The sequence below is a fragment of the Gorilla gorilla genome, chromosome 14 (genome assembly GCF_029281585.2).
Source record: "Gorilla gorilla gorilla isolate KB3781 chromosome 14, NHGRI_mGorGor1-v2.1_pri, whole genome shotgun sequence".
NCBI lineage: Eukaryota > Metazoa > Chordata > Mammalia > Primates > Hominidae > Gorilla > Gorilla gorilla.
This window is the reverse complement of record NC_073238.2, coordinates 46997877-47014738: the sequence shown is the minus strand read 5'-3', so window position 1 is coordinate 47014738 and position 16862 is coordinate 46997877. Positions and strand designations below refer to the sequence as shown.

General features: G+C 34.8%; 1 protein-coding gene across 12 annotated transcripts in view; it reads right to left on the bottom strand.

The window, feature by feature from the left end:
• PDS5B (PDS5 cohesin associated factor B) overlaps window positions 1–16862 on the bottom strand; it is a 187140-nt gene that overhangs the window by 79333 nt on the left and 90945 nt on the right. For all 12 annotated transcript variants that reach the window (XM_019039884.4, XM_055360563.2, XM_004054355.5 and 9 more), the window contains 4 exons: window positions 15254–15348; window positions 10180–10325; window positions 6914–7065; window positions 5629–5742 (listed from right to left, as the gene is read on the bottom strand). In XM_019039884.4, coding sequence (XP_018895429.2) covers window positions 5629–5742; window positions 6914–7065; window positions 10180–10325; window positions 15254–15348 — 507 coding nt within the window. The remainder of the gene's footprint in view (window positions 1–5628; window positions 5743–6913; window positions 7066–10179; window positions 10326–15253; window positions 15349–16862) is intronic.

Genomic DNA, 16862 nt, shown 5'->3' with positions numbered 1-16862 from the left:
TGAAAAACACAAACATACACATTTAAACAACAAAAAAGAATAAAAATCTTTCTAGAATATTACTACTATATAATTTAAGGTTCAAATTATAAAAGGAGATGACAGAGATGAGATGAAATTCACAGGACTAAGCAACTGATAATGTGTAGAGGGAAAGAATGGAATCAAATATAACACAGCAAGATCAAAAGAAATAATCAGTAGTCGAATTAGGGTAGGAATTAACTGGAGAAATTATAAATTTGAGAAATAAAGGAATAACTGACAGCGTAAGGTGTTGTAGCAGGCAGGATGAAATGGAATCAAAAACATAAAAAGAAGAATTAGTTATGAGAGAATGGGGATACTTTTTCTTAAGACAAATCTTATTTAAATTGTAAACAGTCTGGAATTATTTATAAGTGAATATTTTTATATGTCAAAAACTCTGATGTTCTCTTAATAGTTGTATTGTTCTCAGGCAGAAATTTAAATCTAAAAAAAATCATACAGGTACTCGATATATAAGCAACAATATTGTATTATAATATCGTTTAATATATTATAATATATAAATAATATTAACATATAGAGAATAATTAATGAAACACTTGGTTACAGATTAGAGCCACACAATTAAAAATTTTTAAGGAAATCTCCAAAAACAAGGAAAACTTTTCATCAGTTTGTTTTCAATTATTCTACACTTCTATTAACCTCTATTACCATACATATGAAGCACTGCCAAAAAGCAGTAACACAGAGGCATATAAGAAACTCTTTTTCTTTTAATAGACAAAGAACATCGTTTAATATTTTAATTCTGCCCTTTAACAATATGTTTGAAAAATGCCTTTGGATTTTTTAAAGGAGATAAACCAGTTCAAATTTGGGACACCTGAATTCCTTTATAGTAGTCACGTCAAAATGGTACCGGCAAAAGCAACATTATTAGGACATTTTCATCTTAGAAGTTATATTTTAAATAGCTATACTTTACTAATTTAAAGTTACTAAGTTGTATAAATTTTCATAAGCACAGTTCAAGAATATAAACATTGAAAGCAAAATGTTCATACTCCAGAGGACTAAAAATCTAACAAGAGTTGTAAGATTAAAATAATTTTCAAAGAAACGGGGTAGTCATTTGTAAAATTACTTCTGAACTCCAAAGTCAATGTATTCTCTCTTTCCTATACACTCAATCATTCTAACTTCTGAAAGGCCTAGATTTTGAAGCTTACTTTCACTTAAAATAAAAGGGAAATTACTCATTAAAGATGAAATGTCAAGCTATTTTAAAGCCCATTATAAACTGTTATGGCTATAGCTTAAATAAAAAAGTGACCATCTCTAAGAACTTGTATTATAACATGTTTATAGGAACTATCCTTTCAAGTATTTTAATAAAATTGTATTAACCAGCAAGGCAATCTGTGCCTGTTTATTGCCTTTATAAATAATTCTCTAAAAAAGGGAAAAAAGTTATACTAGGAGAAGCAGTATTACAATAGGAAAAATCTCTATTTAATATTAGTCTGAATTGCAGTTCTGTTGCTAAGCAAATGTAAAAACTCCAGTTACAGCCTGGATATTCTTATATTTGTTACCTGACATTTTAAATAGACTATTAGTTCCCACAAATCTCCTTGTTACCAAACCACAAGTTTGCAGCAACTCAAAGAAAAAGACAGCTACCATCAGGTTTTAGTCAGTGGCCTGTCCAAATGTTGAAGAGGACCTGTCCTCCAACCTTTAGCTCCCAACTGACAAGTCACCCATCGGACTCTATCTCAAAAAAAAAAAAAACTATCTGGACGCAAACTTGTTTAATAAAAGAGAAGATCACAACAAAGACCCCGATACCATCTTCTACTACCTGTCGCTAATAGGAGTTCTGGGGAATTTGTGAGAGGTGGAAGTACACACTGTTCTCTTTTTCAATAATCAAGATATTTAGTTTACTTAGGAGCTTATTCAAAAACTGATTCACATAAAAAGTCTGAAATCTAAGAAATACTCTGTCTTCCCCAAAGAAAAGTAGTCAGAGAATAAAATACATGGCTCTTTCAACAAATAAGAGGAATTCTAACCAAACAAGTTCTTACCAGGAACATGCCTGACAAGCAGCTATTTTTAAGTCCCTTTCAAATTAAGTCGAAGTCATATATTCAAATGACTTCAGGACTAGAATGTAATTTAAATGAATAAAGAGGAACAGGTGTTGCAATACGTAGTAGTGGGGAGTGTGGTGAAATCAGAACATTAATGGACCATGAAACTATAAAAGATCAATATTACCTGCATTCAGGAAAATTAAAGATAAGAAAATTTGATACACATAAGATTAGGAAAAATTTAAATGTCTGATAATACACAGGAGGACGTAGAAATCCATAAACCACTGGTAGGAGTATAAACTAGTATAATCATGTTGGAAAACAATTTGACACTAGTTTACAATGATGAAAAGGCACATAGAAACTCCACTCCTAGCTATATACTAGTGATTATGAACCTTGGTTGCCCATTAAAATCTCCTGAAAGGCTTTTCTAAAAATCGGAATGCCCAGACTACACTCCGGACAAATGAAGTAAGTATCTCTGAAGGAGGGACTTAGTTGTCAATTGTTTAAACCTCCCAGGGTGATTTCAATAAGTAGTCAAATTTAAGAATAACTCATATTCATACCTCAGAGAAACTCTTGCATGTGTATATTAAATTGAAAAGTATTTACATCAGCACTATTTGAAATAGTAAAAAAATAAAAAAGGAAGTAATACAGACATCCATTTTCTGCATTGACTCAAATTTCTGATATCAAAATAATGGAATAAAATTATGGATTAATGACATAGTGCAATTCTATAGCACAGTGAAATGAATGAGGTACAGCTATGTATAATATTATGACTGAATCTTGGAAATAGAATAGAAAAAAAGACACACAACGCTGTATACACAATTGTTTCTTTCATAAAGTTCAAAAACAAGCAAAAATATATCACTGAGGGATACACATATATACACATACATATACATATATATGTTAAAAAAATTTTTAAAGGAAACATGAAACAAGGGTAGAGGTTACCTCTGGGAGGAAGATGAATGGGAGAAAAGTTTACAAGTTGGGTAATAGATTCATAGGTATTTTTACTTTATTACTATGCTTCATAACATATATACATGATTTCTTTATTATTACATAATTAAAAAGGTAATGGATTTTGGAGAAAACAACCACAGATAAACATAAAGTACTAAAATACTGGTAAGTATAACAGTTGGTCAGCTAATTACAAAAAGCTGGTTAAAGTGAAAATCATCTAAAAAATGATATATATGTACCCTAAATATTTTATCTTAAAACAAATAAATTTCCATTCATTCACCAACCATTTTTGTAGAATCAAAGCCTTTCCTTTTGAGTACTGGTCCAGATTGGAATTTACTTTTAACTTTTCAATGGCATTATTTTTCAATATATCTCTTGTGAATGGCACTGTTTCACTTTTGAATTCAATCAAATATACTTATCATTTAAGTGATGAGTGATATCTGACATGTTTAGTTTTATAACAACTATACTTTGTGTATTTATTGTTATTTTTCTTGTTTTCTATTTTGTTTCTGGTATTAAAGTTTTCATTAATTATTTTTTGTTCCTCTGTGTTTGGAAGCTATACATTTTAACTGCTTTCAGAGGTGACTGTTAAATGCCCACTTATAACATAGTTAGTCAACATGTCTGCCCTAACATGACAAAAGAATCTTGGAACACCTTCATACTCATTACTTACCTATTACCTTACATGCTGTTATCTGATAGGACCCACCTGCAGTCAAAATTTTTCACAAAGGCATCAGGCGTTAACCAGTCAGAATCATGGGCAGTGCAAGAAGGTCCTGGAGACATTCCAGCCCTGCCCAGGCATGGTAGGACCATAGGAAGGAGGATTCCAGGGACACTCAGGAAATCTCACATAGTACTGCAGCGGTGTATGGTACTGGCTAAATACTGGTCTACATGCTACCTACTTTTTAATCCACACTCCCACCCCTTGCAAATGAAACTGTATTATTACTGTTTTTACAGTCCTTTATTATTTACATTTATAGAAGTGCTTCAAATTCTTGAATCTTATTACTTCTTTATAGATTTAATTTCCTTTCTTACCAAAATAAGGTTATTCTTTAGTAATTTTTTCAAGTAGGACTGGCAAATTCTTCATTTTTGCTTAAAAGTGACATTTCATTTTTACTCTTGAATGACAGTTGGGCTGAGTAGAGAAGTCTAGATTTACTATGATTTCCAATAGGTAGTTTCAAATATGATATAAATACCATATTTCATCCAATTTAAGAGGCCATCAATTAATTTTGCCATGAGAAAAAGAGCCACCAATTAGGCTACGACAAACCAACAATTTTAGGATGTATTTCAATTCCAGAGAAAAGTTTACAAGTAATAAAAGTAAATATGAGAGTAATGTATTTTACTACGTGTAGTGGAAAAAGAACAAGCTTTGGAACCAAGCAGGATTGAGTGCGAATCCTGGCTCCCTCTTACTCCTTCTGTGATTCAGTGGAACTTAACATTTGTGTGATTTATTTCATCATATGTAAAACAGGAAAAATATCACTTAAACCAGGGTTGCCAAGCTTTTTCTGTAAAAGGCCGGACAGTAAATATTTTAAGCTTTGTGGGCAATCAGATCTCTTTGCAACCTACTTTTCCACTGTAGCACAAAAGCAGTTATACATAATACAAATTCCAGTGCCTGAAATACAGGAGGTAGGGGAAAAAAATGTGTATTTCTCCCCTCTATAACCTTGTCCTCACTATTTCTGTATAAAACATAAACAGAAAATATAATTATTTCCATGGAAGAAATGAAGTCAAAAGTCTCATTAAACAGTGGTACAAATGAAAATTACATACAGCCCCTTAGATTTCTCAAATTTCTCAATATTTAACCCTTAATATTTGTAAACTACATTTGCTGGAATACTAAGGGTCTGCATTTCCTAAAACCTAAAGCAAATCTCTAAGACTTCAATTTCCTAACCCTTAGTATGATTCAATTAGACTAGCAATGTCTTTTCCATGTCTAACACACCAATGCCACCTTACCTAAACACCCAAAAGTACTTTCTGAATGACATGCGGTAATAAAAATATATTTGTGCTTACTCTTATGTCAAACTATAACACGGTGCTGCTCAGGCTATGCAGCACAAAATCTGCAGCCTACTGCTCTCCACCGTAATGCACATCAGTACACCAAGTGAGAATAAAAAGGTAGTATTTTCATAATATGAATGTTTCTAATGCCTTAAGGAAAACAAATAAAAAAGAATAGGTACATCAACATTTCTTGAGACACCAACAATATGAATAGAAAACTCAAATCCTAAAAGATTTCATGTCAATCAGCTCTATTTTTCAATTGCTTGTAATGGCTTAGTCTCATATTTAAAGTGGTACTTTCTGAAAAAATAGCCAAGTACTACGACATAACCCTTTAAACAATGTTTACACTACATAGATTACATTTTAAAATACAAGTGTTTGTAGTTTCTTTCAATAAAATCCAATATATTGCAAAGGATGAAAAGAACAGAATTTGATATTTGAAACATACTTCACAGCATTTAAATCCAGTGTGGCATACAAGTAATATAAGCATTTCATCCGTTCTGTAGTTTCTAAATTGTGAGGAACCATGTATTGAGCAAAGATCCGTTCAACAAGTAGTCTACAAAAAAGCAGAGAAGGCATTGTATTGATGTTTTTCTAATGTTCTAAAGTTGTATATAAAATTCTAAAACTATGTAAAGAACATATATTAAAGAAGTTCCTGCCGCTCTGAGTGGAAATGAGATTTCCAAATCAAAACGTTCTATCTGTAGATAGAAGGGGACCAAAACAGGATTTAGCTGGATGTAATGAAAACAGCCCTACACCAAGCTAAGACAACTATCATCTTCAGGATGTTGGGCACATTATGTACCAAGGATTTTTTCTTTATCTGTATAATACAGAGTTTTAAAATATGCCAGGTCCTTTCAAATGCCAAGTTCTAAATTTCTAAGTCAAAACTAAAGAAACTCTTAAGATTCTTTTGCATTTTCATAGGCATCATCATGAAAACAGACCTGGCTAAAAGTACCAAAAAAAAGTCCTACAAAATCATAATGTAATTCTTTGTGCACTGATGCCATACCCTCAAAAAGTACAACAACTTCAATTTTATAAAAACAACTATAAAGTTTCATAGATAATCCAGTTTTTAGTATCTATGCCTCTTAAAATTTTAGTGTGACCTGCTTCTTAATTTTCTCATTCTGATCTGCTACAGGCAAAATCATTTGGTCTCCACTAATAACCTACCAAATCATTTCAGACTATAAGCAGGATTTAGAGCTCTATTAACTAATAAATGACTGCAGTCCATACAAGATCTAATCTTAGCCTGGAATGGAAAAAATATTAAGATTATATTCAGATAATGTGTTTTTTATATAAATTTATAGACTGTTTTTTAGCCTTCAGTAGAAATTGTTTTTAAATGTGTAAAATTCAACAGGTTTTTAAAGTTTTCTTTGAAAAAAATTAATGATCCTTGTAACACAATTACCTATGAACTAAAATTATAACTATACAAATACCTATATTTTTAGATATTACTGTTCAAATACAGTATACGAAAATGGAACGTAAAACCTGTACCCATCCCTAAAGTTATATGTACATTACTGCTTCATTTATGGCTTGGGTGGGAATGAGCCCAGTCACTCACTACCATTACCTTGTACTAAAAACTGAGGAAGGAGTGTAAGGTCATAAAGAAAATAGTTTGCATAAAACAATAAATCAAGTTATATAACATTCAAAGTCACCAAATATTTATAGTGTCCTTAACTTACCGATCATCAATACTATTTTGATAATATATATGTAGCAATTTGTCTTTGATCCATGCTATCTGTTTTGCAGCATCTTTTCCAGCTGCTGATTGTAAAGCATATTTCTTATAAATTTGGGCAAGTCCCATCATGGCTTCTTTGCGTACTCTCCACTTAAAAACAAAAAGTTTTATTTATAATGTAAAAAGGCTTCCATTATATAAATTAAGGAAAGTCTAGTTTCCTAGTTTTGTGTTTTCCTTCCCTTTATACATTTTTTTAAGTCTCAGATACTAAATATCAATTTATAATTACTACATTTATTAAAAAAAACACAACTATCACATAAATATTTCTACCATGTAAAGTATGGGAGAAAAATCAACATGTGTAAAGAACTTTAATGCTTTAATGTCTTAAACCTATCATCTATGCCTGAAAACAAAAGCTAATCATACTCTACACACTGTGACTTAAAATTGGTGAGGAAAAACAAGCTACCAAAATTCTTGTTCATGCATTTTTAGAGACAGGATCTCTGTTGCCCAAGTTGGAGTGAAGTGGTGCAATCACAGCTCACCAAAGCCTCGAACAACTGGGCTCAAGCAATCCTCCCACCTCAGCCTCCAGAGTAGCTGGGACTACAGGCATACAATGCCACACCTAGCTAATTTTTTATTTTTGTTTTTTGTAGAAACAGGGTCTATGTTGCCCAGGCTGGTCTCGAACTCCTGGCCTCAAGCAATCTTCCCACCTCAGCCTCCTAAAGTGCTGGGATTACAGGCGTGAGCCACTGCAGCCAGCTTAAGAAACCAAACATTAAAAGACAAAGACAGAATTAAATGGATAAACTGTGACCCATCCCTCACAATTTTTTTCTAAATTGTGGTCTATATTAAGCATACTTACACTATTACAAATAATAGTAATTAAGATGTATTAAAGGCATATATGATATTGGCTTTATCAAATGCTGAATGTAAAAATACTTATCAGTGGTCCATTCTGTACATCCGGGACTGAGTTGAAGTATAAGGGAAATGTATTCAACTTTTTTTTAAACAAGTGTATATTTGTTACAGTGCATCTGGCATTAATTATCTTAGAATAAGTTCATTCTTTAATTTTACATAAACACAGCACTGTAATCAAAAGGAAGCTGGTAATGTTGAAAACATCATGAATCTGCAGAGATTATTAATTTTTTCCTTCGTGGTCCTTTTTCTTTTGCTATGGTCTGTCATTCATAGCAACAAATTGTTCCCTTGGTTTTTCTTTCACTTAATTACAGTATATTAAGAATAGTTCTTATCTCATTCATCCACCAACTACATATTGAAATAAAAGACTTCTACAGGTCTTATAAGATTTCAGGCCAGTCATGGTGGCTCATGCCTGTAATTCTAACACTTTGGGAGGCCGAGGTGGGAGCATGGCTTGAGACCAGGAATTCGAGACCAGCCTAGGCAACATAGTGAGACCCTGTCTCTAATTAAAAAAAACTGGCCAGGCATAGTGGGATGTGCCTGTAGTCCCACCTACTCAGGAGGCTGAGGTGGGAGGACTGTTGGAACCCAGGTCAAGGATGCACTGAGCCGTGATGGCACCACTGCACTCCAGCCTGGGTGACAAAGGGAGACTTTGTCTCAAAAAATAAATAAGACTTCAATTTGTTTATAAAAAGTTTGTATCTCTAACTCCCTATGTTGTATCTAACTCTTAATTCCCTCTTCTTCAAAGAGTATTTAAAGATACATCATATTCTAATATTACCAAGAACATGTATATAGTCAATTATTTTTCAGTGCTCAATTTTTATATGAATGAACCAAGCAACTATACAACACAACATGATGATCAAAAATATACATTATGATCCCAACAATACACAAAAACAGCTCAAATTCTAAGTCTAGCTGAGAAAAAAGGTATTTAGAAGGCTACTATCCTATGAACAATGCAAATATCCTTTCCCTCTTCATGCCTTTTGGCCCTTTTCACTAATTAATACCACAACGAAATATTCAATAAAGATTAGTCTAAATTTATTGGTTAAAATAAATTGTTCTGGATAACTATAGATTTGAAGGGAAAACCATGTGCTTCTTGCCCATTTATCCTCCACGCACAACCAGCATTATCAAGGAGAGTATTAAACAAGGGAGATGGCATGATCAACCTGTTACATTGTTTTTTTTGAGACGGAGTCTCACTCTGTCACCCAGCTGCAGTGCAGTGGCACAATCTCAGCTCACTGGAAGCTCTGCCTCCCAGGTTCACGCCATTCTCCTGCCTCAGCCTCCCGAGTAGCTGGGACTACAGGCGCCCACCACCACAGCCAGCTAAATTTTTGTATTTTTAGTAGAGACGGGATTTCGCCGTGTTAGCCAGAATGGTCTTGATCTCCTGACCTCATGATCTACCCGTCTCAGCCTCCCAAAGTGCTGGGATTACAGATGTGAGCTACTGCGCCTGGCCTACAAAGTTTTAAAGAATTTACCTAGTCAAAGATATTCCAACAACCAATAGGCAGGCCTCCCACTTTCTTTGATAATTAGCACTTAAATAAGTCAAAAAGTCTCATCCTTCACCAAAATTACTCTTATGCCTAAATGAGGCTTAGATGCCATTATGGCAATCAGGAGGGGAACAGAATGAACATTCATTAAAGTATTTCCTGAGTGCCTAATATATTCCATGCAGTATGAAACACAAACATAACAAGATACAGGCCTCTCAAGTTCACTGATTAATGAGTGGAGCTAGTGGGTACTCATTCAAAAAAGCTGGCTTGAGGACACAGAAAATAGGCTAGAAGCATGGTGCTCTATCGGGTTTAGCTTTGCTAAGCTGAAAACATCTTTCATTTTCTATTCCATGTTGATTATAATACAACCAGCTAGACAACTACCAATTCATACCCATATAACAACAGCCCTGAAAGGAGAAAGAAAAAGAAGAGTCAACAACATAAGAGAAGTTGTATCTCAGGCCTTTACAAAAGTCCCTTATCATTAACACTGGTATACAGGATAAACATTGACTACCATTAAGAGCTGTCTTATCTTCAGGATTAGAACAAATATCTTTAATGAAGAAAAACTGATACAATTTAATGTAACAGAAAGTAAAACCTCATAAAGGTAATTTTAAATATTAAAATGCCTCCATACCCCTAAAAAAGGCTAATTATATTTAAATATATATATTTAAATATATTTTCAAATATTGTTAAACTTCAAGTATTAAAAATGAAAACTTAGTAATAATTATTTATTCATACTTACTCGTTTGTCTAATGTTCTCTCTCTCACAAAATTAAGTAAGTGATCATTGACCAGAAGAATATCCTTTTTAGCAGCTGTAACTATTGACACAATAACATCATGTCTAATAGCTTCCTCAGGGTCATGTGACCTCACTTTAAGATACTCTGAAAGATAACATTTTATTACAGTGGAAATTTTAATAACTAAAATATTTTTAAAACACTGCATGATACCCTTGAAAATAAGCCCTAGCAAAACAATACCTACATAGAAGTTTCAAGAAAATTAAGAGCCCAGAAAGAAAGGGAAGGAAGAAAGAAGAAGATTAGTTCTTCAGTCAAAAAAGAGCCGTGACATCCAATTGAGTAGTAACAGCCTCCTCTCCATTTGGTAGATTGGGAACTTGATTAAGAATTCACTAACCTGGCCAGGTGTGGTGGCTCATGCCTGTAATCCCAGCACTTTGGGAGGCCGAGACGGGCAGATCACTTGAGGTCAGGAGTTCGAGACCAGCCTGACCAACACGGAGAAGCCCCTTCTCTATTAAAAATACAAAATTATCCAGGAGTGGTGGCACATGCCTGTGATCCCAGCTACTTGGGAGGCTGAGACAGGAGAATCACTTGAACCTGGGAGGGAGAGGCTGCGGTGAGCAGAGATCGCACCATCGCACTTCAGCCTGGGCAACAAGGGCAGAGCTCCATTTCAAAAAAAAACAAATTTTAAAGGCCAGGCGTGGTAGCTCACACCTGTAATTCCAGCACTTTGGGAGGATGAGGTAGGTGGATCACTTGAGGCCAGGAGACCAGCCTGGCCAACACGGTGAAACCTCGTCTCTACTAAAAATACAAAAAAATTAGCCAAGTGTGGTGGCACACAGATGTAGTCCCAGCTACTCGGGAGGCTGAGGCAGGAGAATTGCTTGAACCCAGGAGGAGGAGGTTGCTGTGAGCTGAGATCGTGCCACTGTACTCCAGTCTGGGTGACAGGGCGAGACTGTCTCAAAAAAAAAAAAAAAAAGTTGTTTAAAAGGGACAAATAACAAGAGAAGAGATCACAACAAGAGATCACAGCAAGAGATGTGTCAACAAAATTTTGGCAGATGGACAACAAGTAAATGTCACAGGACAAAGGAAAAGGATGAAACCCAAATAGGAAAGAAAACAATAAACAAGCTTATTTCCAGAAAGAACACTGAAAACATTTAAAATAGTTGAAGAACCTGTAAGAATGGTTAAAAACAAAAAGACTGAAAACACAAAATGTTGTCAAGGATGTTAAATGACTGGAACTCTCATTCATTGCTGGTACAAATGTAAAACAGTATAACTAATATGGAGACTGTTTTCACTGTCTCTTATAAACATGTATCTACACTATGACCAGCAATTTAATTACTGTTTTCAAAAAGAAATAAGAACATAAGCCCACAGAAATACTTGTAAAAGACTATTCACAGTAATCACTATTAATAGCCCCAAATCAGAAACAACCCAGATAACCATCAAAAGAAGAAGTGGGTAAACAAATTATGGTATATTCATACAACGGAATAATAATAAAGAATAAATTAACAAAACAGGATAAATTTCAAAAACATGTTATGTGAAAGCAGCCAGATCTCTCTCCATTCCCCACCCTCAAAAAGAATAGTACACATTGTATGATTCAACATATATGAAATTCAGAAACAGGCAAAACTAACCTACAGAAATAGAAACCAGAAAATGGTGAGAGAACTAACTGGAAGGGGATATAGGGGGACTTTTTGGCATCATGGAAATTCACTCTCTTCAAACATCAAACTGAACATTCAGGATCTGTGCATTTTCAGTTAATTACACTTCTTTTTTTAAGTTAAAAAAAAACGTACAACAGACTCTGATATTTTCTCTAAAATATAGATAAATCTGAGTTAGCTGTTCAGGTAGTCATCCAAATACCTTATCAATTAGGATTCACAGAGCTTTCCATATCCCCCTGTGGCAGAGAATAACTAAGTGAGAAACTTGTGGAGGCATCTGTTATCTCTGTATGTCATATCCAAACATTTAAATATTACAATATATACTACTTTATTATAAATGACTTCCCTTTTGTTTCTCCTGTATATTACAAATAGGGCAATTAATTTTTTAACTTTTTAAGTGGATTGTTTTATCTATTCATTTTACTTAAGGATCTCAAAGGGAGAATTACAAATTATTTGCTTAAAAAGGGAGGTACTGGGTCTGATAAGGTTGAGAAGCACTACAGTGTAAGGTTCACATGGATAAAGTGAAATGATCCTGCTAGTCAGGAATGAAGCTGGAGAAACATAAAATGGAATAGGGTATATGGGGTTTAAAAGAAAATAATTGAAGATGTGATTGAAACTACTTAAAAAAAAAAAAATCAAAGCCTCACTTTTTTTTTTTGAGACTGAGTCTTGCTCTATCGCCCAGGCTGGGGTGCAGTGGCGCGATCTCTCGGCTCACTGTAACCTCTGCCTCCCAGGTTCAAGCAATTCTCCTGTCTCAGCCTCCCGGGTAGCTGCGATTACAGGCGTGTACCACCACACCCGGCTAATTTTTGTATTTTTTAGTAGAGGTGCGGTTTCACCATGTTGGCTGGGCTGATCTCAAACTCCTGACCTCAAGCGATCTGCCCGCCTCGGCCTCCCAAAGTGCAGGGATTACAGGCGTGAGCCACCGTGCCCAGCCTCAAGCCTCACTCTTTCAAACAAAAGCAAAGATTGCTTTATTACTCTTATATACTTTTATCACTTTATCCAGCAGTGAAAACCTCTGAAACCTCCCATCATATTTCAGGTAGGGGAGAAAGAAAGAATCTTCTATAGAATGAGATACCGCAAGCCCTCATCTGTAACAACAGTGAGTAGAAGTTAAAAAGCAAGAAATGACTGACTCTAAGGCTACTGGGAAAGAGGAGATGGGAAGCCAATATGAGCCTAAGAAGGAAACGTATACATTGGCAGAATATTTCCAGCACTGCCTCTCTCCTACTCAGTCAGTATAAATTCTTTGCGGCCTATGTAACCTAACATGACAGCAAATTCAATGAAAGAGAAATTCTATTTAGCCATGTACAAATCAAATTGGTGCACACTGCTACACATTATCAACAGCAAAAAAGCAGGGGTCTGGTTTTACTTAATAACTGAAAAACATGATTTAAATATTTCAATAAAAAAATTCAAAATCAGCCTGGGCAACAGAGTAAGACCCTGTCTCTTAAAAAACAATTTAAAAATCACAACTAAGCAACCAACTCAATATACACTACACTCTTCAAAAGGCATAGGAACTAGCAACAAGAACTTCTGGATCTTAAAACAAGGAAGAGAAGGAAGGACTGGGTGAAGGCTGTTTGAGAAATCCATCAAGGAGATTGCCCCTATTCCACACCAAAAGAAGTCTGGAGATAAATACTATAATAAAAATATAAAACAGTAGCTCTAAACTGGGGGACCCCAAACGGTTGAGGGCATGGATACCATACCCAAAAGGGAATTATGTGACAACTAATCTGAAATGTGAATGCAGAAACCCATCATTCCTTTCCCAAACACATTAGTAACTCACCTTTAACTTCTAGATAAGATACTCTTCTATTAGAAATTTGACAGGATGAAGAGGAAGTATCTAAACTAAGGGCTCCCCAACAAACAACTCACTCTGATCACCCAAAAGTGAAGTCCACAGTTGACAGATGCAACCATGTACTCAGAGTGTTCCAAATGGTTTACAGCTTTTTATTCAGCCCCCCACTCTTAATCATGAGCAGATAGCCACAGATTGCCAATCATCTGAGGAAAGCATATACTCAGGGCTTTCCAAACAGCTTTTGATTTAGCACCCCCACTCTTAATCATGAGCAGACGGCCTCGGATTGCCAATCATTTGAGGAAAGCCTTTAACATGGAAAAAAAGACAAAAGCAAATATAAGGTGAAAAAAACAAATAGCAGAAACAGACATTTTGGAAGAAAAAGAAAAATTCCCCAAAAAACTACCATTGACACTCTCAGAGAAAATACTGTATTAGCAACACAAGAAAAGGATGCTAAAGAAAAAGGAACATCCAGAGAAAAAGGGAAGGAGAAAGGGGAGGTGTAGAAACAGACACACAGACACACACACACACACACACACACAGACGAAGAGGAAAGGAGGGAAAAAGAAGGGAGGAGGATGGAAGGGGAGAGCAAAAATGGGAGGAAGAATGGATGGCCCTAAGGTCAATGCTGTATAGCAGAAGCTCAGAGCAAGCAGTCTAAGCACTGCAAATGTGAGTAGGAAATCAGAAAGCTCCAAGTGGGATGTCTCCCAAAAAGGATGAAACTGGTAAAATATCTGCTGTTTTATTTATTTATTTATTTATTTATGAGATAAAGAGTTTCGCTCTTGTTGTCCAGGCTGGAGTGCAATGGCACAATCTCAGCTCACTGCAACCTCTGCCTCCCAGGTTCAAGCAATTCTCCTGCCTCAGCCTCCTGAGTAGCTGGGATTATAGGCGCATGCCATCACACCCAGCTAATTTTTGGATTTTTAGTAGAGACGGGGTTTCATATTGGTCAGGATGGTCTTGATCTCCTGACCTCAGGTGATCTGCCCACCTTGGCCTGTGCTCGGCCTGAAGCTAGAATTTCTACAGCATAGTTCCTACATAGGTTGGAAGCATCTATGAAAATGTCTGTCTCCAGGAACAATTACTAGTTTCTTAGTTTAAGGATAATTCTAAACTTATTTTAGACATTTGGATTTGAACAGGTCTTGACTTTGACTAGATTATAAGACTAATGTTCTTCAATATTTTAAGAACTTAGGTGAGTCATGGTAAACTAATTTAACCAAGGCAGAAGGACAGCTTGAGTTCAGGAGTTCTAGGCAAGCTTGGGCAACATAGCGAGACCTTGTCTCTATTAAAAAAAAAAAAAAAAATCTAGCTTCAGAGAACAACTTCCATGACCTTAAACTAAAACAAGACTTCACCTACCACCCCCCAAAAAAGGGATTTTTTTCCCCCTATGAAACTTATTTTTTTCCACTGAAGAGCATGTAAGAATATTTGCTGTTACATATATATAGTACCTGTTAAGTCCTTTGCTAAATCAGGATGGTTCATGAGACAATGGCTAGCAAATTTCACACATTCCAGGCGGATTGGTACATGGATATCATTAAACCTGATAAAATATAAAAGCACAGAGTGATCTTTAAAATAAGAGAAACAGACATGTGTTAAATCTGTACCCAATTTACATTTATCTAATTAAAGACAAAACAGTTTACGAAGGAAAATGCAAAGTAGAACCAAACCATTTTACAAAGTTTCTGATATACATGTATGTCTGAATGCTCTGGAAACTCTATACAAACTAGGGCAATCTCCTGTGAGAACTACGTGATTTTAAGGAACCTGAATAAACCATACACATTTGGCTCAAATGTAAGAATGACAAAAAAATTCCTATCAACATTATACTCTCAAATACATCTACTTACGCAAGTGTGCATATATAGTTCATAGAAACATCATAAATCCCAAACTATGTTTGAAAGAAAACTTTCCCTAAAGTATTCCCTTTTAAATATAGGGCATTCACTAATGTATGGCAGATCTCACACTAAACCCTACAGTATATTACATGAATCTAAAAGTGTACCCAAATTACTACTATCCAATTAATCATCACCATTATTACATTGCCACTAATGGCAAGGCCACTTTTTACATTACATCTGTAAATATGTATGTATCCCTAAAAAGTTAAAATTCTTTGGTTGATATGTCACTTAAGCCTCAAATCTTTTGTTTTCCCTCCAACTCTTTTTCCTGTAATTTGCTAGAGCAACTGCTGTGTATGTGTATGGTTTTATTCCATAATTTAGATTTTGCTAATTGTATCATTCTGATGTAAATTAACAGGCTCCTCTCTCTTCTAAATCCTGTAAACTGGTAGTTAGATCTAAAAACTTGATCATATTTGGGTCAATTTTTTTTTGCCAGACTACCAAAATACCATAGATGGCCACTGTGTTCTTCCATCAGGAAGCACATGATGTTTAGCTGTCTCTCAACCACTGATGTTCCGTCTGTATACATTATCACAGAATGTAAAATAGTAATTTTAAAAAATTAAGTATCAAGAACATTGAAGTGAAGCCAAGATTTTTCCATTCGATATTTTCATATGTCTTAATTCTATGAAATCAAAAGGCTCCCAAATCTTACATCATTCAACACCTAAGAAACTAAAGTTAGCATTATAAAGGAGTGGGAAAAAGTCTTCAAAACCAGCACCAAATTACTCATAAAAATTAGAAAAAAAAGCATATGCTCTATGAAGTATACCTCCCCTCCCAGAAGTTATAAAATCTAGCCTCTGGTCCCATATAGCTTCCTGAGTGTTTTGAATTCAGATACTCAATCCTATATATGTTACCATTTCTCAGGTAAACATGCACCTTACAACAATTAAAAATAAATATACTAAGATGTCTTTTAAAAGACTAACTCCTTAAAGTTGGTATTATTTAATACTTGTAAGTTTTATGTTATTAATATTAAAGGGAAAAATTACAACATAATAGAAAGGTGACATATACATTTACATTAGGATTTCTCCAGCTAAAAACCAATAAAATACATCCCGGCTAATCCAAGTCTTAATTTAAAGATATAATAAATATATATACA